Genomic DNA, 24,139 nt, shown 5'->3' on the forward strand with positions numbered 1-24,139 from the left:
TCATGCTGCTTCTCTGGCCACAAACACAAATCCACAACCTGCAGGACAGGCGGGGAGCAGGAAAAGAAAAAGAAAATTCCCGTTTCTAACACTTACCTCGGGTTACACTCCTCTGCCTGAACACTTTATGCTACTAAGTAGAGTAACAAGATACTTGGGAAAACAACAGAGGAAAAGTCTGCAACAACGTTCCTACTTGCTTAATGAGTCTGGTGGGAGAACAAAATAGGGGAATTCTTCTCTCCACAGGGAGAGAAAACCTGCAAGTCCCAAATGTCACCCGGCATCACGTCTCTTTCAGAGGACAATCAAAGAGGAGGAGGACAGAGTTTTCCACAAGAAACCACACCTAATACCAGCACGCTCAGCTGTCACCAAAGGTAATGAGGCAATAAATGGTGCCTGGGAGACTGGCACCACTACAGCCTGCCTGTCTTGCAGTTGTGGCACCTCTCCCCACAGTCAGCAAGGATTTTATTCCACGGGAGAACAACTCACACCCAGAACACCAAACCTCAGCTGCGGATTCTAACAGCTATGGTATGGACCAACATCTTTACTTCTCACCCCCACCAAGAGCCCCGGGGCTCCCACAAGGACCCGAAGGCAGATGCAAAGGTCCCATGAACAGCCGCAAGCACCCGGCACGCACCCACCACCCACAGGCCCTGGCGGCTGAGCCCGACTCCCACCACCGACAGCCCAGGGGGCGGGCGGGAAGGGCGACAAGGGGGAAGGGGCGGGAGGCGAGAAAGGAAGGGCCACTGACCGTGTCCAGGAGAGCGGGCGGCTCCGGCTGCGTCTCCTTCGCCGCGGCGCCGGGCGGCGGCGGGAAGTTGGGGCTGAAAACCATCAGGTCGCTCTTGCCCGCGCCGTCCGCCACGCACAGGCTCCGGCTCTGGCGCTGCGAGTACGACCAGCTCCCCACCTCGCTGGCGCACACCAGCGTCGCCGGCCCGGGCCCCGACAGCACGGCCGCCCGCGGCGCCCACCGCGACGCCCCGTACAGCACCACCGCCAGCAGGAACAGGCTCGACACCGCGCAGATCGCCACCACCAGCCACACGTTCCTCGACGACGACGACGCGCCGCCCTCCGCGCCCGACGACGCCCGCAGCCCCGACCCCGACCCCGACGACGAGCCCGCGGCCGCCAGCGCCGCCTCCCCGCCCTCCACCAGCGACACGCTCAGCGTGGCCGTGGCCGAGCGCGCCGGCTCCCCGTGGTCCCGCACCACGATCACCAGCCGCTGCCGCGGGCCGTCCGCCTCCTCCAGCGCCCGCGCCGTGCTCACCTCGCCGCTGTACAGCCCCACGCGGAACGGGCCCTTCCCCCGCGGCTCCCACAGCTCGTAGCGCAGCCACGCGTTGTAGCCCGAGTCCGCGTCCACCGCGCGGATCTTCGCCACCACCTGCCCCGCCGGCGCCCCCCACGCCGCCCACGCCCACCACGCCCCCGCGCCCGGCCCCGCGCCCGGCACCCACGCCGCCTCGCCCGAGGCCCCGGGCCCCGGCCCGCCGCCGGCAGGCGGCAGCAGCGCCGGCGCGTTGTCGTTCTCGTCCACCACGAAGAGCTGCACCGTGGCGTTGCCGCACAGCGGCGGCTCCCCCGCGTCCACCGCACGCACCTCGAACTGCAGCACCTGCAGCTCCTCGTAGTCCAAGGGCTGCAGCGCCCACAGCCGCCCGCTCTCCGCGTCCACCGACACGTAGCTCGACGCCGACCGCCACCCGCCGCCCGCCGACGCGCCCCCGACGCCGCCCTCCGCCACCGAGTAGCTCACGCGCCCGTTGCCCGCCTCGTCCGGGTCCCGCGCCCACAGCCGCGCCAGCTCCGCGCCCGCCGCGTTGTTCTCCCGCGCCAGCACCGTGTACACGGCCTGCGCGAACGCCGGCGCGTTGTCGTTCACGTCCGACACCGGCACCCGCACCCCGCGGCTGGCGCGCAGCGGCGGCGCCCCGCCGTCCTCCGCCCGCACCTCCACCTCGTACTCCGACACCCGCTCCCGGTCCAGCGCCTCCCGCAGCACCAGCGAGTACGAGCCCGCGAACGTCGCCACCAGACCGAACGGCCCCGCCGGCCACACCGCGCAGCGCACCCGACCGTTCGCCCCCGAGTCCCGGTCCGACACGCTCAGCAGCGCCACCACCGTCCCCACCGACGCGTCCTCCGCCACCGGCACCGACAGCGACGTCACCCACACCTCCGGCGCGTTGTCGTTCACGTCCACCACCTCCACCACCACCTTGCAGTGACCCGACAGCGGGGGCGTCCCCTTGTCTTTCGCCTTAATGTGTAGGTCGTAGAAAGTCACTGCCTCAAAATCCAGGGCGCCCGTCAGTCTGATCTCTCCGGTTTTATCATCGATGCTGAATACATCAGAAGCCGAGGGAGGAACAAGAGTATCAATCTGATAAACCACTTCTCGATTTATTCCCAAGTCCGGATCCGTGGCATTCACCCGAGCAACCAGTGTCCCCTCTAAGGCGTCCTCGGGCAAAAGTACATTATACACCGACTGGTTGAACTGGGGCGCGTTGTCGTTCGCGTCCAGCACCAAGATCACCAGCTCCATCGTGCCACTCAGAGACGGCCGGCCCCCGTCACTCGCCGTCAATACCAACCGGTGCACGGGCATCGTCTCCCGGTCCAGAGATTTCGTGAGCACCAGAAACAAGGATTTACTGCGCGAGTTACTGTTTTCTTCCTCTATTCCAAAATGCTCGCTGGGGCTGAGTGTGTAGGAGAGCTGCGCGTTGGCTCCGATATCTGCATCCGACGCGCCCTCCAGCGGGAAACGAGACCCCGGCAGCGACAGTTCCGCGATGCTGAGGTTTTTGCGGGCGGCGGGGAAGAGCGGGGCGTTGTCGTTGATGTCGGTGACCTCCAGCTCCACGTGGAAGACGCGCAGCGGCCGCTCCACCAGCACCTCCAGGCGCAGGGCGCACGGCGCGCTCTTCCCGCACAGCTCCTCCCGGTCCAGCCGCGAGCTCACCACCAGCGCCCCGCTCGCCCCGCTCACCTCCACGCTCGCCCGCCGGCCCTGCGCCACCAGCCGCAGCCGCCGCGCCTCCGGCTCGCCCGCCTCCAGGCCCAGGTCCTGCGCCAGCCGGCCCACCACCGTCCCGGCCCTGGCTTCCTCCGGCACCGAGTAGCGCACCTGCCCGCCGCCCAGCGCCCAGGCCGCCTGCAGCACCAGCACCCGCACCACCGGCCCCCACCACACGCCCATCGCCGCTGCCGCCGCCCGCCCGGGCCCCGCACGGCTCCCCGCCGCCGCCCGGACGCACCGGCTCTCCTGCCCGCCCCGCGCCGCCCCCCCGCGCTCACAGCCGGGCTCTCCGCCGCACCGGGGCGGAGCCGACGCTCCGCTCCGCTCCGCTCCGCCGCCGTTTCTGAGCCTGCAGCGACACCCTGTGCTGCTCCGCCGCCTCACACGCTGCCCACCACCGCCCGCGCCGCCGGCCCGAGCCGCTCATCGCCTCCCTCCTCTCTCCCTTCCTTCCTCCTCTTTCTTCTTCGTATTTCCTGCTTTTTTCTCTTTCTTTCTCTTTTTACTCCTTCTTCCATGCTTAATTGCTCTTCACTTGCATGGATTCCTATTTTCCCTTCTTCCTTGCTCTTTCTTCCTTTAATTATCTTGCTTCGTTACTTTCTTCCTTCCCTTTCCCACTTCTTTTCCTCCTTCTCTGTCTTCTTTCTGCTCTTCCTATTCTTTCTCATTTTCGTTCTTGCCCTGCCGCACCCTCGGTCCTTACTCCCCTTGCCCTTCTCTTTCCATCCTTCTCTCCTCTTTACCCCGCTGGCAGCTCACCAGTCGCCTCCGGCGCCGCGGCGGAGACCGCCAAAGACCGAGTCATCAGCGCTAATTACGGGGCCATCAGCGCTAATTAATTACGGGGCCAACAGCGCCGGAGCGCGGGACTCCAACCAAGGCAGAGGCTGTTAGGGACCAACTCCGTTCAGCGTCGACAAGTCACGTCGCTGCACCCTGGTATTTTCCTTTAGGGCTTCTTCCTTTCTTTCTCTTCTTTCTCATCTTCCTTCCTTCCTTTATTACTTCCTTGATTCACTTCTTCCTTCCTTGCTTTTGTCTTTCTTGTTCCTCTTACCTTCTTTCCTTTTCTCCCTCACTCTCCTTTCTGTGTACAGGGACAGCCTCGGTGCATGCTAGTGCACTCGTTTGTCATTTCTTCCTTTATCTTCTGTCTATTGCTTGCTTCCTACTTGTATGCTTTTCTTTCTCCGTTGTTCCCTCCTTCCTTCTCTTCTGTATCCCATTACTACTTCTCTCCTCTTCCCTGTCCTGCTTTCCCCTTCCCTTCTTCTTGCCTCTTCCTTGTCTCCTTTACCAACATGTTTTCTAAATGACTACATCACACCCGACACGGAGCACGGACATGCCCCCTGCCAAGAGCTCTTTCCTCTTCCTCACCGCTTTTCATCAAGCCTTACACAGCGTTGCTCAGTACCGAGGTTGTCGAGATCCTCAACTACCTTTGGCGTGTAGAGAGAACATCAGTGCATGCTGGTAATCTGGTCTATCATCTCTTCCTTCCTTCCTTCCTTTCTCTTCCTTTTCTTTGCTTGCTTTTTCCTTGCATAGATTCCTTCCTTTCCCTCTTCCTTTCTCGTTCTATCCTTCTTCCTTCCTTCTTTCCTTCTTCGTTTCTCCTTTTTCCCTTCTTCCTATCTCTTCATCTTTTTTCTTTCCTACCTCTTCTCCCAAGTGAGTAGTGACAGGACGAGAGGAAATGGCCTCAAGTTGCGCCAGGGGAGGTTTAGAGTGGATATTAGGAAAAATTTCTTCACTGAGAGAGTGGTGAAACACTAGAATAAGCTGCCCAGGGAAGTGGTGGAGTCACCATCACTGGAGGTGTTCAAGGCACGTGTGGAAGAGGCATTGTGGGACATGGTTTAATGGGCATGGTGGTGTTAGTTGATGGTTGGACTTGATGATCTTACAGGTCTTTTCCAACCTTAGTGATTATGTGATTCTGTGATTCTTTTTTTTTGGCCCCGCCCTGCCCTAGCCTTGCCTCCCCTTCTCTTCTGCTTCCATCCTTGTCTCTTCATATTCCACTTTACCGAAAGATTTCCTACGTGTCTACTCAACTCTCGCAATGAAGCACGCACATGCCCTTTGGCAACAGCTCTCATTCCTCTTACCTGCCACCTTCCATCCCTCCAGAAAAGGAACAACCTTCCTGCTTTCCTCTGGCCTATGCAAGACAGACAAACGACCCCTGTACCTCCCCATCCCTCCCCGCTGGAAGAAGACCACACTCTTCAGCCCCCACTCCTCTCGAGGACCCAGCAAATAACACAGCGAGGCAATCATCTGGCATCGAACAGCTCTGCTGCATCAAAACAGAATCCACCACCCTCGGAAACAAAAGCCCAAGCCACAGGTACTTGGACAGCTGCGCAAAAAGGCTCCAATGGGCCCAATCAATGCATGGAGGGGTGTCTTCTTTTCGGGGACCCAAACCCATCTCAGCCCAGCACACCAATCCTCCACAAAGGCTGAAAAAGCACGGGGCAACCCCACCACCTGAGCACTCTTCATATACCTCGAGGAAGAACAGCTGTTCCTCCTGACTCTTTTTCCACCTGCATGATGAATGTCAAACTTTTGCTTCTCCTTTCAGGTAGACACGCACTGCCAGAACAACCCACCAAGAACCTCCGTACCCAGGGGCATTAGTCATCGTGGAATACCTCCCACTCAGTAGCATGAGCCACCCATCAAAAGCCACCAAGGTAACACCACGGCATTTTCACTGAAAACATCCCCTCGACTCCCAACACATCCACTCCAAAAAATGCATGAAGGTCCCTCCTCCATCCGTGCTTGTTGCCACCTGCTCACACTGTGCCAGGAAGCAGCAGGAAAAGAATGAGAGCAGGCAGTGGTGCTTTGCTGGTCCACTCATAGAATCGTAAAACATCTCAAGTTGGCAGGGACCCATAAGGATCATCGAGTCCAACTCCCAATCCAGGCAACATTCGGTCAATCCAAGATAAAGATACCACGACTAAACACGTAAAAAATTGTTTCTGTCTCTCAAACACATTTCCTTTAGGTACGAGCAACTTACCTGTAGCATCACTGGTTGCTTCTTCACGGAAGAAACGTTTTCGGGGCAGGGGAATTGCTTCTAAGGGACATTGTCTCTTAAAGATATCAGAGCTTTCTGGGGAAGCTGGACAGAAAAAAATTACTGCCATTCTACAAAAGGCTTGAAATCACTGGCCAGTGCGCAGTGCTCTCTTATGTCCTTCTATCACAGCAGAAGAAGGAGCGACACCTGAAAGCTAAGGACATCCTCTCAACGTGAATTGCAGCTCAGTATTGTGGGAAAAAAACATGTTACAGTCTAATGGCAAACCACCAAAAACTCTGCAACCTGGCATCTGCCAAAAATCCACCGTCTGCATCTCATCCACTGTTACCAACACACTGCCAATGTGACAGAAGAAAAACAAAAGCATGGGAGTTTTTGGTAAGAGAAGAGATTTTGTTCTTCCACAGGACCACACCAAATGCTGAAGCACAAGTGATCTCGCAATGTCAACTGGGTGCGAGAATTTCTACCACCCACAGAAAACCAGAGATGGGCTGCTGTGCAGTGTTTTTTCTGTACGTGCACGTATCGGAATGAGTAAAGCAGGACAAGGGGACACACCATCTCTACCAAGGCCAACTGTGGAAATGCATGCTTAAAACATATAGAGCATACAAGGATTACACCCGACTCATCACATCCCCTTAAAAACCCTGCCTGAGGAGGACCAACGAACCTTCATGGCAACATCAATGGCTCTGGAAGCTGCTACAGATGCCCACCACTACACAAGGACAGCAGGTTGAAGCGCTACCCTCCCACAACACCCTTCCCAAAACAGCAGCAAAAAGGCCCATCACACAGTATTCAGCAGTCTCCATCTCACCCCCTCTTACCAAGACATTGCCTACATCAGGCAGGCACCAGGGCAACCTACTGACCCTGGTGGAGATATTCATAACCTCAAATATATTGTGGGCATTTCAAAACTAGAGACTATCTCAACAGCTGGAAGGCCTCCAACTCCAGACCCTTGGGAGCCTGGGAAACGATCCTGTGAAAGAACACTCCACGCCCAGTCTGCCTCATGCTTTCCTCTAGGCATCCTACATCCCCCACTCAGCCACATGCATTCTCAAGACAAACAGACATTTTTGTCTTCTGATATCGCCCATGGTCTTGCAAATGATTTCCAGTTCCCTCAGACAAGTCTTCCCACTGCTCAAGGTCACCCTTCACATCAGGAGATGCCCAAGCCCTACTCGGTACCACTGCCACATTCACCTCCATGACATGCCACAATTTCCTTTCCCACCTCAAAACTCACTTGGGCTTTTGCAGACCCTTCCCAGCAATCAGAGCAGCCTACAAGAAAACATACAAGGAATCATACAGTGTCCAGCAGACTCTCTGCTGCTGACCCTTCATGTTTGGCAATGCTTCAGCTATCTCAGATGGAAACATGGCAGACCTGGCAGCAATACTCTTTCTAAAGGGGATGTCGGGACAGTTCTAATGGCAATGGACATTGATTTCATGCTGTGAGAGGATAACCCCAATGTTGATGAGCACAGCACTGTAACAGCTGATATCTACTGTGTAGGGACAATTTGGTGGGGGTTTTTTTGTTGAAAAGAAGGTTTTGGGCATTTCCATAAGGCTGTCACTGCTGATACAAATATATTGAAAGAACATCAAAATGCCAGCGTACGTTATGTCATGACACATCTCTGCCCAGGAACCCACAGCCAACACATGGCCGGGGGAAAAGAAAAGAAAAAGAAAATTCCCGTTTCTAACACCTACCTTGGGTCACACTCCTCCCCCTGAACACTTTACACTCGTGGACCACTCCTTCCCCTCCCTAGCAAGACTAAGAGCAGAGAGGTAACCAAGGAAGGTTCAGAGAAGACTGGCAGTATGATCCAAATTTCAAAAAGCTTCTCTTTGACCAACAACATTCCACATCAAAACCAAGTGATTAAAGGTGCATATGGCACTTATCTTCACAGGCAGCAACACCATGGAGAACAACAGGCCCTGATGACATGCAGAACTTCTGGAGGTCCTGACAGGATACCAGAAGAGCAGCCCTGTGCACCAGGCCTCTTCTCAAGGTTTTCTACTGGCATCCTCTATCCCGTGCCATGGGAAATGGCATCTCCACAGCTAAGCAGGCATTCTCCAGTTCTTCCCCAATGACACGGACTGTGTTCTACCCAGCATCTCCATTTCCATCATGCAAGATTCCTCCCCACTCAAAATCACCCTCCCCATGACACACGGCCAGGCACTACTCGGTGCCATTCACAGGATCACTGCCAAAACACTCAGACATTGCTCAACCCCAACAACATGCCCAACTCTAAACCCCACTCTGCGTGTGATCCAGGTCTTTGCACATCCTCACCTTCCCAGTACGACTGGCACAAAGACCATACGGAAGGCTGCAAAGCCACACACTGTCTGGAAGGCTCTTCCCAGCTGCCTAAACTTCACCCTAAATGCTCTTGCCTTTTCAGCAATCTCAGGTGGAAACACCACAGAGCTGTACGCTAGAGTTCTTAAGAATTCTATTATTAGAGTTGAGGCAGCTCTGATCCCACTCCACACAGGTTTTATTCTCAGACACAACCACACCAAATGGAGAAGTGTAAGCACACTCACGATACCAACTGGGTGGCAGAATTTGTACCATAGAAAAAGAGACTTGGGCTGCTCTGCAGTGTTTGGGAGGTATGTGCACATAACTGGATGATGACTAAGGAACCATCAGGGCAACATCTGAATGAGTAAAGCAGGACAAGGGGACACACCATCTCTACCAAGGCCAACTGTGCAAGTGCACAAGCAGGGGAAGTCGAGAGCACAAAGATTACACCCACCTCATCACATCCTCTTACAGATCTTGCCTGAGGACGAGTAAGGAACCATCATGGCAACATCAACGGCTGTGGAAGCTACTATAGATGCCCACCACTACACAAGGACCGCAGAGTGAAGCGCTACCCTCCCACCCACAACACCTTCCCGAAAACAAGAAGGGAAAGGTCCATCAGACAGCAGTCTACATCTCATCTCCTCTTACCAACATAGTTCTTACATAAGGCAGGCAGCAGCACAAGGGACTGTCTCTGGCAGGAGATCTTCATAACCTCAAAGGACATTGTGGACATTGCAATACTATGTACGAACTCCAGATCCAGAAGGCCTCCAACTCTAGACCCTTGGGAGCCTGAGAAAGGATCCTAGGCAAGAACACTCCGTGCCCTTCCTGCCTCATGCTTCCCTCTAGGCATCCTCCATTCTGCATGCTGGGACATGTATTCTCCAGAAAAGCACATCATCTCCCATTCTTCTCTTCTTATGACATGGCCCATGGTCTTCCCAAGGATTTCCAGTTCCCGCAGACAAGTCTTCCCACTGCTCAAGGTCACCCTTCATGTAAGGACATGGCCAGGCCCTACTCAGTGCCACTGCCACATGCACCTCTGCCACATGCCTCCTCAGGATCACTCCAGCTTTTGCAGATCCTTCCCACAAATGACAGCACCGTAAAAAAACCATACAGATGATACCATCTAGACCAGCAGGCTCTCTACTCTTTCTAAAGGTGATGTCGGAACAGCTCTAAATGGCAATGGCATTGATTTCATGCTCTGAGAGAACCACCCAAACCGTGAAAAGCTCCCAATGTAACGAATGATACTGATTCTCTAGGACAATTTGGGTTTGGGATTTTGTTATCCACGGGGTTCTTTGTTTTTGTTTCTTTGTTTGTTAGATTATTTTGTTGAGAATAAGGTTTCTGGGGCTTTTGTAAGGGTGTGGCTGCTGAGGTAAATATTCAAAGAACATCGTACCAGGCCAGTATATGTCACGCTGCTCCTCTGGCCCCGAATCTAAGTCCATAACCGATCCCATCAATGAGAGCACCATAAAAAACACACAGATGGTATCACAGACGCTGTGTTCAGCAGACTCTCTGAACTTGACCCTCAATGTTTCGCAATGCTTCAGCTGTCTGGGATGGAAATATTACAAACCTGGGAGCTCTGTTACATTTCTGAAATGTTACCCATCTATTTGTAGAGATGGTGTCAGGACAGCTCTATTGGCAATGGGCATTGATTTCCTTCTGTGAGAGGACAACCCTAATGCTGAGGAGCACAGCACTGTAATGGATGATATTGAAAGTATAGGACAATTTGGGGTTTTTTAAAAAGGTTTCTGGGCCTTCCATAAGGCTGTTGCTGCTGATACAAATATTGAAAAACTATGAAAGCAGGCCAGCGTGCATCGTATCATGTCACTTCTCCAACCAGGAACAGAAGTCTATAACATGGTTTGGGTGCGGGCGAAAAAGAAAATTCCCGTTTCTGACACCTAGCTTGGGTCACACTCTTCCCCCTGAACACTTCATACTACGAACTGCAATAACAACATACTTGGGAAAGGGACATAGGAAAAGTCCGTATTGCCTTCCCTACTTGTATAATAATGCTGGTGGGCCAAACAAAATGGAGAAATTACACCACAGGGACAAAAAAGCCTGAAGTCCCAGTTGTCACCTTGAATCATGATCTTGCAAAGGAGAAACAAAGAGGAGGAGGACAGAGTTTTCCACAAGAAACCACACCTAATACCAGCACGGTCAGCAGTCAGCAAAGGTAATAAGGCAACAAATGGTGCCTGACGGACTGGCACCACCACAGCCTGAGTGTCAGTGGTAGGCAATGGCAATGGCACAGATTTCATGCTCTGAGAGAAAAAACAAATGTTGACGAGAAAACCACCGTTATGGAACACATCGACTATGTAGGAGAATTTGGTCTGGGTTTTCTTGGGGAGGCAGTTATATGTATTTTGGTTTTTTTTTTTGATTGTTTGTTTGTTTGTTCTTTTCAGAAAAGAAGATTTCCAGGGCTTCTAAAACGATGTGGCCATTGATACAAATTCTGAAAGAACATCAAACAGGGCAGCATATTTTACGTTACTTCTCTGGACAGGAACACAAATCCACAACCTGCAGGACAGGCGGGGAGCAGGAAAAGAAAAAGAAAATTCCCGTTTCTAACACTTACCTCGGGTTACACTCCTCTGCCTGAACACTTCATGCTACAAAGTAGAGTAACAAGATACTTGGGAAAAGAACAGAGGAAAAGTCCGCAACAACGTTCCTACTTGCTTAATCAGTCTGGTGGGAGAACCAAAATGGGGAATTAGAGAAAACCTCCAAGTCCCAAATGTCACCTGGCATCACATCTCTTGCAGAGAACAATCACAGAGGAGGAGGACAGAGATTTCCACAAGAAACCACACCTAATAGCAGCACGCTCAGCTGTCAGCAAAGGCAATTAGGCAATAAATGGTGCACGGGGTCTGTCACCACCACAGCCTGCGTGCCTTGCCCACCTTCTGCAAGCTCGGGGGGAAATGCTGCACATCACCAAGCAAGAGCCTCTCCAAAGCCGATGTCGTGGCACCTCTCATCGCAATCGGCAGGGATTTTATTCCACGGCAGAACAACTCAAACCCAGAACACCAAACCTCAGCTGCGGACCGTAAAATCTGCGGGATGGGGCAACATCTTTACTTTTCACCCCCACCATCTTGACTTTTCACCCTTCACATCAGGAAAGGGCCAGGCCCTACGCAGTGCCGCTGCCACATTCACCTCTGGGATGTGCCACAGTTTCCTTTCCCACCTCAAGGCTCAATCCGACTTTCGCAGACCCTTCCCAGCAATGAGAGCACCATGAAAAACACACCAATGTACCATATACACGGACTCCCGAAGGCCCGCTGCTGCTGACCCTTCATATTTGGCATTGCTTCACCTATCTCAAATGGAAGCGTGGCACACCTGGGAGCAATACTCTTTCTAAAGGTGATGTCAGCACAGCAATAATGGCAATGGCACTGATTTCATGCTCTGAGAGAAAAGCCCAAATGTTGATGAGCACACCACCGTAACGGATGATATCGACTATGTAGGTGAATTTGGTTCGGGTTTTCTTGGGGAGGGGTGGTTCTTTCTTTTTTTGGGGGATTTTTTGTTTGCTTGTTTGTTTCCTACTTTTCAGAAAAGAAGATGTCCAAGCTTTTGAAACAATGTGGTTGATGATACAAATATTGAAGGAACATCAGAACAGGGCAGCATATTTTATGCTACTTCTCTGGCCAGAAACGCAAATCCACAACCTGGGGGTCAGGGGGAGCAGGAAAAGACAAAGAAAATTCCCCTTACCTTTAGGTAGCACTTACCTCGGGTCACATTCCTCTACCTGAACACTTTATGCTACTAAGTAGAGTAATAATATACTTGGGAAAAGATCATAGGAAAATTCCATTTTGCCTTCCCTGCCTAATGAAACTGTTGTGCAAATAAAAATGGAGAAATTACACCAGGGGGACAGAAAAACCTGAAGTGCCAATTGTCACCTGGCATCACATCCCTTGCAGAGGACAATCACAGAGGAGGAGGACAGAGATTTCCACAAGAAACCACACCTAATACCAGCACGCTCAGCTGTCACCAAAGGTGCCAGGAGACTGGAACCACCACAGCCTGCGCTTCTTTCACTCCTTCTGCAAGCTCGGGGGGAAATGCTGCACATCACCAAGCAAGAGCCTCTCCAAAGCCGATGTCGTGGCAGCTCTCATCGCAGTTGGCACAGATTTCATTCCACGGCAGAACAACTCACACCCAGAATTCCCGAGTGCGGCAATACCTTTATTTTTCCCGCAAGGACCCGAAGGCAGATGCAAAGGTCCCATGAACAGCCGCAAGCACCCAGCACGCACCCACCACCCACAGGCACCGGGGGCTGAGCCCGGCTCCCACCACCGACAGCCCAGGGGGCGGGCGGGAAGGGCGACAAGGGGGGAAGGGGCGGGAGGCGAGAAAGGAAGGGCCACTGACCGTGTCCAGGAGAGCGGGCGGCTCCGGCTGCGTCTCCTTCGCCGCGGCGCCGAGCGGCGGCGGGAAGTTGGGGCTGAAAACCATCAGGTCGCTCTTGCCCGCGCCGTCCGCCACGCACAGGCTCCGGCTCTGGCGCTGCGAGTACGACCAGCTCCCCACCTCGCTGGCGCACACCAGCGTCGCCGGCCCGGGCCCCGACAGCACGGCCGCCCGCGGCGCCCACCGCGACGCCCCGTACAGCACCACCGCCAGCAGGAACAGGCTCGACACCGCGCAGATCGCCACCACCAGCCACACGTTCCTCGACGACGACGACGCGCCGCCCTCCGCGCCCGACGACGCCCGCAGCCCCGACCCCGACCCCGACGACGAGCCCGCGGCCGCCAGCGCCGCCTCCCCGCCCTCCACCAGCGACACGCTCAGCGTGGCCGTGGCCGAGCGCGCCGGCTCCCCGTGGTCCCGCACCACGATCACCAGCCGCTGCCGCGGGCCGTCCGCCTCCTCCAGCGCCCGCGCCGTGCTCACCTCGCCGCTGTACAGCCCCACGCGGAACGGGCCCTTCCCCCGCGGCTCCCACAGCTCGTAGCGCAGCCACGCGTTGTAGCCCGAGTCCGCGTCCACCGCGCGGATCTTCGCTACCACCTGCCCCGCCGGCGCCCCCCACGCCGCCCACGCCCACCACGCCCCCGCGCCCGGCCCCGCGCCCGGCACCCACGCCGCCTCGCCCGAGGCCCCGGGCCCCGGCCCGCCGCCGGCAGGCGGCAGCAGCGCCGGCGCGTTGTCGTTCTCGTCCACCACGAAGAGCTGCACCGTGGCGTTGCCGCACAGCGGCGGCTCCCCCGCGTCCACCGCACGCACCTCGAACTGCAGCACCTGCAGCTCCTCGTAGTCCAAGGGCTGCAGCGCCCACAGCCGCCCGCTCTCCGCGTCCACCGACACGTAGCTCGACGCCGACCGCCACCCGCCGCCCGCCGACGCGCCCCCGACGCCGCCCTCCGCCACCGAGTAGCTCACGCGCCCGTTGCCCGCCTCGTCCGGGTCCCGCGCCCACAGCCGCGCCAGCTCCGCGCCCGCCGCGTTGTTCTCCCGCGCCAGCACCGTGTACACGGCCTGCGCGAACGCCGGCGCGTTGTCGTTCACGTCCGACACCGGCACCCGCACCCCGCGGCTGGCGCGCAGCGGCGGCGCCCCGCCGTCCTCCGCCCGCACCTCCACCTCGTACTCCGACACCCGCTCCCGGTCCAGCGCCTCCCGCAGCACCAGCGAGTACGAGCCCGCGAACGTCGCCACCAGACCGAACGGCCCCGCCGGCCACACCGCGCAGCGCACCCGACCGTTCGCCCCCGAGTCCCGGTCCGACACGCTCAGCAGCGCCACCACCGTCCCCACCGACGCGTCCTCCGCCACCGGCACCGACAGCGACGTCACCCACACCTCCGGCGCGTTGTCGTTCACGTCCACCACCTCCACCACCACCTTGCAGTGACCCGACAGCGGGGGGTTTCCCTGATCCGCCGCATCCACTTGCAGGCGATAGAGACCAACATCCTCAAAGTCTAAGTCACCCCTGAGACGGATCTCCCCGCTCTTTCTGTCGATCCCGAAAACGTCTCTTCCATCCTGAGGGAACAAGAGCTGGAGAGCATACGAGATATTCCTGTTCGTCCCCTCATCCAAATCCGTCGCGGTTACACGCATCACTAAAATGCCGCGTTCCGTATTTTCTGGCAGCTGCACTTTATACACCGACTGGTTGAACTGGGGCGCGTTGTCGTTCGCATCCAGCACCGAGATCACCAGCTCCACCGTGCCACTCAGAGACGGCCGGCCCCCGTCACTCGCCGTCAGCAACAACCGGTGCACGGGCACCGACTCCCGGTCCAGAGGTTTCGTGAGCACCAGGAATAAGGACTCACCGTCCTCCTCGGGTTTCTGCACATCCAGAGAGAAGTGCTCGCTGGGGCTGAGTGTGTAGGAGAGCTGCGCGTTGGCTCCGATATCTGCATCCGACGCGCCCTCCAGCGGGAAACGAGAGCCCGGCAGCGACAGTTCCGCGATGCTGAGGTTTTTGCGGGCGGCGGGGAAGAGCGGGGCGTTGTCGTTGATGTCGGTGACCTCCAGCTCCACGTGGAAGACGCGCAGCGGCCGCTCCACCAGCACCTCCAGGCGCAGGGCGCACGGCGCGCTCTTCCCGCACAGCTCCTCCCGGTCCAGCCGCGAGCTCACCACCAGCGCCCCGCTCGCCCCGCTCACCTCCACGCTCGCCCGCCGGCCCTGCGCCACCAGCCGCAGCCGCCGCGCCTCCGGCTCGCCCGCCTCCAGGCCCAGGTCCTGCGCCAGCCGGCCCACCACCGTCCCGGCCCTGGCTTCCTCCGGCACCGAGTAGCGCACCTGCCCGCCGCCCAGCGCCCAGGCCGCCTGCAGCACCAGCACCCGCACCACCGGCCCCCACCACACGCCCATCGCCGCTGCCGCCGCCCGCCCGGGCCCCGCACGGCTCCCCGCCGCCGCCCGGACGCACCGGCTCTCCTGCCCGCCCCGCGCCGCGCCCCCGCGCTCACAGCCGGGCTCTCCGCCGTACCGGGGCGGAGCCGACGCTCCGCTCCGCTGCCGTTTCTGAGCCTGCAGCGACACCGTGTGCTGCTCCGCCGCCTCACACGCTGCCCACCACCGCCCGCGCCGCCGGCCCGAGCCGCTCATCGCCTCCCTCCTCTCTCCCTTCCTTCCTCCGTCTTTCCTTCTTTTTTCTCTCTTTCTTTCTCTTTTTACTCCTTCTTCCATGCTTAATTGCTCTTCACTTGCATGGATTCCTATTTTCCCTTCTTCCTTGCTCCTTCTTCCTTTCATTTTCTTTCTTCTTTCTCTTTCCCACTTCTTTTCCTCCTTCTCTGTCTTCTTTCTGCTTTTTCTATTCTTTCTCCTTTTCGTTCTTGCCCTGCCGCGCCCTCGTCCGCACTCCCCTTGCCCCTTCTCTTTCCATCCTTCCCTCCTCTTTACCCCGCTGGCAGCTCACCAGTCGCCTCCGGCGCCGCGGCGGAGACCGCCAATGACCGAGCCATCAGTGCTAATTACGGGGCCATCAGCGCCGGAGCGCGGTACTCGAACCAAGGCGGAGGCTGTTGGGGACCAACTCCGTTCAGCGTCTACAGGTAAGGTCGGTGCGTGCTGGTCATCTCCTCTACCGTCTCTTCTTTCCTTCCTTTCTCTTCTTTCTTGCTTTCTTCCCGGCTTGCTTTTAACTTGCACGGACGCCTTCCTTTCTTTTTCCTTTCCTTCTTCATTTCCTGCTGCTAGTCTCTTTTTCCTCTATTTTTCTGTCTTCCCCTTCTCTTTCCTTCTTTTTCCTTATGGCTTCTCTTTCTTTCTCTCCTCTGTCCTCCTCTTTGCCTCCCCTCCTTCTCTGTTTCTATCCTTGACTCTTCTGTCAAGGAAAAAACCTTTACCAAAATGTTTTCCAAATGCCTACACCATGCTCGCAATGAAGGACCGACATGCCCTTTGGCAAGGCCTCTCTTTCCTCTTTCTCACCGCTCTTCAACAAGCCTTGCAGAGCAGCCCTGACTACTGGGGATGCTGAGGTCCTCAACTCCATTCAGCATGTTGAGATCACATCGGTGCATGCTGGTGATCTCCTCAATCATCTCTTCCTTCCTGCTTGCTTTCTTCCTTGCTTGCTTCTTTCTTACTTGCAAAGATTCCCTCCTTTCCTTATTTTTTTCACTCCTCCTTTCCCTTTCCTTCTTCCTTTCTCTTCTCTCTTCCTTCCTCTCTTTTCTTTTCTTGCCCCGCTGAGCCCTGTCTTTGCCCTCCATTCTCTTCTGCTTCCATCCTTGTCTCTTCTGATCATTTTTCCCTTTACCAAAACGTTTTTAAATACTTACACCCTACTCGCCGTGAAGCACGGACACACCCTTTAGCAAGAGGTCTCATTCCTCTTCCCTACCACCTTCCATCTCCCTGGACAGGGAACAAACTTCCTGCTTTCCTCCTGTCCATGCACCTGCCACTTCCCCTCCCTTCAGGATGAAGACCACACTCTTCAGCCCCGACTCCTCTCGAGGACCCAGCAAATAACACAGCAAGGCAATCATCTGGCATCGAACAGCTCTGCTGCATCAGAACAGAATCCACCACCCTCGGAAACACAAGCCCAAGCCACAGGTACTTGGACAGCTGTGCCAAAAGGCTCCAATGAGCCCACACAACACAGGGGACTCTCTCATTTGGGAACTCAAACCCATCACAGCCCAGCACGACAATTCTCCACAAAGGCTGAAAAAGCACGGGGCAAACACAGCTCCTCAGAACTCTTCATATACCTCGAGGAAGAGCTATTCTTCCTAGCACATTTTCCACCTGCATGATGAATGGCAAGCTCTTGCTTCTCCTCTCAGGCAGGCATGCTCTGCCAGAACAACGCACCAAGAACCTCAGTACCCAGGGGCATTAGTCCTCATCAAATACCTCTCACTCAGTAGCATGAGCCACCCATCAAAAGCCACCAAGGTAACACCACGATATTTTTACAGAAACATCCCCTCAACTCGCAACACATCCACTCCAAAAAATGCATGAGGGTCCCTCCTCCATCCGTGCTTGCTGCCACTGCTGCCACTGAGCCTGGAAGCAGAAGGAAAGGAATGAGAGCAGGCAGTGGTGCTTTGCTGGTCCACTCATAGAATCATAGAACATCTCAAGTTGGCAGGCACCCATAAGAATCATCGAGTCCAACTCCCAATCCAAGCAACAGAGACCACGGTCAATCCAAGATACAGATACCACGACTATACAGGTAAGCAAGTACAGCTGTCTCTCAGACTCATCTTTTTTAGGTAGGAGCGACTTACCTGTAACGTCACTGGGTGATTCTTCAGGGAAGAAACATTTTCAGAACACCAAGGCACAAGGATATGCAGAACTTGTGGAGGTCCTGAGAGGACCCCAGGCAAGAAACCTTGTGCACCGGGCATCTTCCCAAGGTTCTCTACTGGCATTCTCTATCCCAGGCTCTGGGAAGTGAGATCTGCAGCTAAGCATATGTACTCCAGTTCTTCACCAATGACACAGTCCATGTTCTACTCAGCATCTCCAACTCCTCAGGAAAGATTCTTCCCCACTCAAAGTCATCCTCCCCGTGATAGATACCCCAAGCCCTGCTCCGTGCCACTCAGAGGATTGCTGCCACAGTACCCAGACATTGCTCCACCACAACACCACGTCCCAGCAATAAAACCCACTCTGAGCATGACCCAGCCCTTGGCCCATCCCCACCTTCCCTCAAAATTGGCACAAAGAACATAGGGAAGACTGCAAAGACACTCACTGACTGGCATGCTCTTCCCAGATGCGAGACCTTCAGCCTCAATCCTTTTGCCTTCTCAGCAATCTCAGATGGAAACACCACAGAGCTGCACGTTAGAGTTCTTAAAGATCCCGTGATTAGAGCTTGACAGCTCTGATCCCACTCCGCTCAGATCTTATTCTTTGAATAAACCACACCAAATCCCGAAGCGCAAGCGCACTCACGGTATCAACTGGGTGGGAGAATGTGTACCACAGAAAACCAGAGCTGGGGTGCTCTGAAGGATTTGGCACATACGTGCACATATCTGAGTTAGGCATCTAACTCAGGGGACACAGCATCTCTACCGGGGCCGACTGTGCAAGTGCACAAGTAGGGGAAGTCAAGCACACACAGATTACACCCACCCCCTCATCACATCATGTCTTCCTCTATCACCAGAGAGAAGCACTACCCTCCCACAACACCTTTCCCAAAACAGGAGGGAAGGGGTTCATCAGACAATATTCAGCGGTGAGCACCTCATCTCCTCTTACCAACACACTGCCTATGCCAGACAGGCAGCAGCACAAGGGACTGTCTCTGGTGGGAGATCATCATAACCACAAAGGACATTGTGCGCATTTCAAAATACCACACACTGTCTCAAGATCCAGAAGGCCTCCAACTCCAGACCCTTGGAGCCTGGGAAAGGATCCTGGGCACGAACACTCCGTGCCCATCCTGACGCATGCTTTCCTCTAGGCATCCTCCATTTCACACTCTGGCACATGGGTTCTCCAGACAAGATCATCTCCCATTCCTCTCTTGTGACATGGCCCATCACCTTCCCAATGATTTCCGCTTCCCTCAGACAAGTCTTGCCACTCGATCAAGATCACCCTTCACATCAGGACATGGCCAGGCCCTACTCAGTGCCACTGCCACATTCACCTCCATGAACATGCCAGTTTCCTTTCCCACCTCAGGGCTCACTCCAGCTTTTGCAGACCCTTTCACCAATGACAGCACCACAGAAAACCATACAGATCCTATCGCATACATGGTGTGGAATAATTGCTGGAGGTAATTTAGGAATTAAATTTATATTAAAGGTACAGCGTTGAAGGTACAGCATTGAAGAAATCTTCAGGGTGGAATGTGGCGAATATGCAAGGAATCCATCCCACAGAAGTTCCCTAGGCAACCTTAGATGTTGGCAACACCAGGGGAGCTTGGTGCGCTGACTCTAAGAGAAACTACACGGAGGGTGGAGCGGAGTGAAGACACCGCGGCCAGGCTCTGTGATAAGACGGGAACTGGAAGTTACTATGGAACTGACAAGCTGCATATTTACTACCCTGAGCTGCATATTTACCACCCTGAGCCAACAGTCTGTCATTTTTTGACAAAATACTATCCTTTGGGTGAACTTTGCTCATTATAATCTCATTATAATACCAGAGAACACACCTCCATCCCAAAGCTACCCACCTCCAAGGTGCGACCACCCCTCACTGAGCTTGCGCTCTGAATTTTTCTTGGTCTATACCTTTAAAAGTAGACGAGAAACTTTTACACCAATTACAATAGAGGTATGTATGACTAGAGTCACTCAAGCTCCACCTGTAAGGACAAATAATATAAAATGGCTTAAGAGAGGAAGGATGCCAGGGAAGATACCATCGCAGACCACCTTTGACACCTGGGATCAGTCGACGGGCTGAGCCTCTCTTCCCCCCCACAGGGACGCCTTTGGGTAAGATTCGAACACTTGGTTATACCAAGTGCTTCCCCGGGAAACTTAGAAATCTCTATAGAGTTGCTTTATAACTTAACGCATTTGTAGCCAGGCTATATTACTCACATTCTTGGTATCTGCACATGCTTTGCAAGCAGTAATTTTATCACCGGCAATCCAAAAGAACTTGTGTATCTGTTGCTTCAATAAACTGCACTATTCACTAATCTAGCCGTGAGAGTTCTCATTGAACGCCACCAAATCCCTTAAGTGTGGCCGTGCTAGTTCATGGAACGCGACTAGACTGAAAGTGTGCAGTGTTACGAGTGTATCCGTAATCGTGAGAGTTCAATACATTGAACGCGACCGGGCTTGTAACATCCTGATGGTGTTACGAGTGTATCCGTAATCGTGAGAGTTCAATACATTGAACGCGACCGGGCTTGTAACATCCTGATGGTGTTACGAGTGTATCCGTAATCGTGAGAGTTCAATACATTGAACGCGACCGGACTTGTAACACAGAAAAATTGGGCATCACTCAGAATCTAAGCCTAGCCGCCCCCAGCCCCTCTGATATCTGAGGACAAGCTGGAACGCAAGGGGGTTTATTTTCTGCCAAATTGCCTTGCCCTTTAACGCGACACATGGTGTCCAGCAGACTCTCTACAGCTTACCCGTCATCTTTTGCAATGCTTCAGCAATCTCATGTGGAAATCTTACACACCCGGGAGCAATACTATTTCCAAAGATGATCATGGAGTCATAGAATCATTTATGCTGGAAAAGACCCTTAGAATCATCAAGTCCAACTGCAAACCTAACACTGCCAAGTCCACCACTAAGCCATGTCCCTAAGCGCCACATCTACATGGCTTTTAAATACCTCCAGGCATGGTGACTCAACCACCTCCCTGAGCAACCTGTTCCAATGCTTAACAATCCTTTCGGTGAAGAAATTTTTCCTAATATCCCATCTAAACCTCCCCTGGCACAACTTGAGGCTGTTTCCTCTCATGCTATCGCTTGCTACTTGGGAAAAGAGACCAACGCCCACCTCATTACAGCCTCCTTTCAGGTAGTTATAGAGAACGATGAGGTCTCCCCTCAGCTTCCTTTTCTCCACACCAAACAACCCCAGTTCCCTCAGCCACTTCTCAGAAGACTTGCTCTCTAGACCCTTCACCACCTTCGTTGCTCTCCTTTGGACACGCTCCAGCACCTCAGTGTCTTTCTTCTAGTGAGGGGCCCAAAACTGAACACAGTATTTCAAGTGTGGTCTCACCAGTGCCAAGTACAAAGGGGTGATCACTTTCCTAGTCCTGCTGGACACACTATTTCTGATACAAGCCAGGATGCCATTGGCCTTCTTGGCCACCTGGGCACACCGATGGCTCATATTCAGCTGGCTGTGGACCAGCATCCTCCAGGTCTGGGGGGTGCCTTCCGCCGGGCAGCTTTCCAGCCACTCTTCCCCAAGCCTGTAGCGTTGCATGGGCTTGTTGTGACCCAAGTGCAGGACATGGCACTGAGCCTTGTTGAACCTCAGACAACTGGCCTTGGCTCGTCGATCCAGCCTGTCCAAATCCCTCTGAAGAGCCTTCCCACCCTCCAGCAGATCAACACTCCCATCGAAATCGGTGTCATCTGCATACTTACTGAGAGTGCACTCGAGCCCCTCTTCCAGTTCATTGGTAAAGATATTGAACAGAACCGGCCCCACTACTGAGCCCTGGGGAACACTGCTTGTGACCGGCGGCCTACTGGATTTAACTCCATTCACCACAACTCGTTGGGCCCAGCCATCCAGACAGTTGTTTACCCAGCAAAGACTACACCCCTCCAAGCCACGAGCAGCCAGTTTCTCCAGGACAATGCTGTGGGAAACGGTGTCAAAGGCTTTACTGAAGTCCAGGTAAACAACATCCACAGCCCTTCCCTCATCCACTAAGCGGGACATCTTGACATAGAAGGAGATCAGGTTACTCAAGCAGGACCTGCCTTTCATAAACCCATGACTTTGGGACAGCTCTAATGGCAATGGGCATTGATTTCATGCAGTGAGAGAGCAACCCATACGCTGACAAGCACAGCACGGTAATGGATGGTATCTAATGCGTAGGACAATTTGGGGATGCTTGCTTTGGGGTTTTTTCAGTTGAAAAGAAGGTTTACAGGGCTTTGGTAACATTGATCCAAATATGAAAAGAACATCAAAACAGGCCAGTGTATGTCATGACACTTCACTGGCCAGGAATGCAGTGCACAACCTAGGAGGAGCAGGAAAAGAAAATTCCCGTTTCTGATGCCTGCCTTGGGTCTCACTCCTCTCCCTGAACACTTTATACTATGAACTACTGTTACAACATACTTGGAAGAAAAATATCCGAGGAAATGTCCTCTTGCAGAGGAGAATCAAAGAGGAGGACGACAAAGTTTTCTGCAAGGAACCACATCTGATACAACCACAGTCAGCACTCAGCAAAGGTAATAAGGCAGTAAATAGGGCCTGAGGGACTGTCACCACCACAGCCTGTGTGTCTCGCAGTTCTTCATCAGTGCAAATGCTACACTCCAAGTAGGAAGAGGCTCTGCAAACCTGGTGGTGTGGCACCTCTCATCGCAACCGGCATTCACTTTATTCTGCGGGAGAACAGCTCACACCCAGAGCAGCAAACCTCAGCTGGGAGAATGAAGGACTGCCCACCGTAGGAGAAGATCAGGTTGGAGACCGTCTAAGGAACCTGAATGTGCACAAGTCCATGGGATCTGATGAGATGCATCTGAGGGTCCTGAGGGAACGGGCAGGTGAAGTTGCTAAGCCACTATCCCTCGTATTTGAAAAGTTGTGGCAGACTGGTGAAGTTCCCAGTGACTGGAAAAGGGGAAACATAACCCTCATTTTTAAAAAGGGAAAAGAGGAAGACCTGGGGAACTACAGCCCCATCAGTCTCACCTCTGTGCCCGGCAAGATCATGGAGCACATTCTTTCTGGAAACTATGCTAAGGCACGTGGAAAACAGAGAGGTGATTGGTGACAGCCAATATGGCTTCACTAAGAGCAAACCGTGCCTGACAAACCTCGTGGCCTTCTATGATGGGGTTACAGTATTGATGGAAAAGGGAAGGTGACTGACATCATCTACCTGGACTTGGGCAAAGCATTTGATACTGTCCCACACAACAGCCTCATCTCTAAAATGGAGAGACATGCATTTGACAGGTGGACCATTTGCTGGATAAGGAATTGCCTGGATGGTCACACTCAAAGAGTTGCGGTCAATGGCTTGATGTCTGGGTGGAGATGACTGACGAGTGGTGTCCCTCAGGGGCCCGTATTAGGACCAGTATTATTTAACATCTTTGTCTGGGACATGGACAACGGGACTGAGTGCACCCTCAGCAAGTCTGCGGATGACACCAGGCTGAGTGGTGTGGTTGATACCCTAGAGGGAAGGGATGCCATCCAGAAAGACCTTGACAGGCTACAGAGGATGGCCTGTGCAAACCTCATGAAGTTCAACAAGGCCAAGTGCAAGACCCTGCACCGCGGTCAGGGCAATCCCAAACATGGATACAGGCTGGGCAATGAGTGGATTGAGAGCAGCCCTGTGGAGATGGACTTGGGGGGGGAGTGGTGGATGAAAAACTGAATATGAGCCAGCAATGTGTGCTTGCAATCCCAGAAAGCCAATCGTGTCCTGGGCTGCATCAAAAGAAGTGGGGCTAGCAGGATGGGGGAGGTGATTCTCTCCCTCTACTCTGCTCTTGTGAGACCCCACCTGGAGTACCGTGTTCACCTCTGGGGCCCACGCCATGAGAAAGACATAGGTTTGCCCAAGCAGGTGCAGAGGAGGGCCACAAAGATGATCAGGGGGCTGGAGCACCTCCCCTATGACGACAGTCTGAGAGAGTTGGTGTTGTTACAACCCAGAGAAGAGAAGGCTCCAGGGAGACCTTATAGTGGCCTTCCACTCCTTAAAGTGGGCCTACAGGAAAGATGGGGAGGGACTCTTTGTCAGGGAGTGTAGTCATAGGGCGAGGGGTAATGGTTTTAAACTGAAAGAGGGTAGTTTTAGATCAGATATTAGAAAGAAATTCTCTACTGTGAGAGTGGTGAGGCA

The 24,139-nt window shown here is 54.3% G+C and overlaps 2 protein-coding genes across 2 annotated transcripts; both read right to left on the minus strand.

The window, feature by feature from the left end:
* LOC132318413 (protocadherin alpha-6-like) lies at positions 1-3,232 on the minus strand. Its single transcript, XM_059825620.1, has 2 exons — positions 664-3,232; positions 1-38 (listed from the first exon to the last, which is right to left on the minus strand). The coding sequence occupies exons 1-2, from the start codon at positions 3,230-3,232 to the stop codon at positions 1-3; spliced, it is 2,607 nt and encodes an 868-aa protein (XP_059681603.1).
* A 9,572-nt stretch (positions 3,233-12,804) lies between these two features.
* LOC132318414 (protocadherin alpha-6-like) lies at positions 12,805-15,456 on the minus strand. The gene has a single exon (XM_059825621.1). It carries the CDS (start codon positions 15,454-15,456, stop codon positions 12,805-12,807), a length of 2,652 nt encoding a protein of 883 aa, XP_059681604.1.
* Between the last annotated feature and the right edge of the window lie 8,683 nt (positions 15,457-24,139).

Source organism: Gavia stellata, chromosome 16, assembly GCF_030936135.1.
Source record: "Gavia stellata isolate bGavSte3 chromosome 16, bGavSte3.hap2, whole genome shotgun sequence".
Classification (NCBI taxonomy): Eukaryota; Metazoa; Chordata; class Aves; order Gaviiformes; family Gaviidae; genus Gavia; species Gavia stellata.

Bases quoted from the DNA above. Each gene is read 5' to 3' on its own strand.
- LOC132318414 (XM_059825621.1), bottom strand. From the start codon at position 15,456: ATGGGCGTGTGGTGGGGGCCGGTGGTGCGGGTGCTGGTGCTGCAGGCG.
- LOC132318413 (XM_059825620.1), bottom strand. From the start codon at position 3,232: ATGGGCGTGTGGTGGGGGCCGGTGGTGCGGGTGCTGGTGCTGCAGGCG. The intron at 39-663 runs GTGGGTGGTGGG...CCTGTCCTGCAG, and splicing joins GGGCTCAGCCGCCAGGGCCT to GTTGTGGATTTGTGTTTGTG.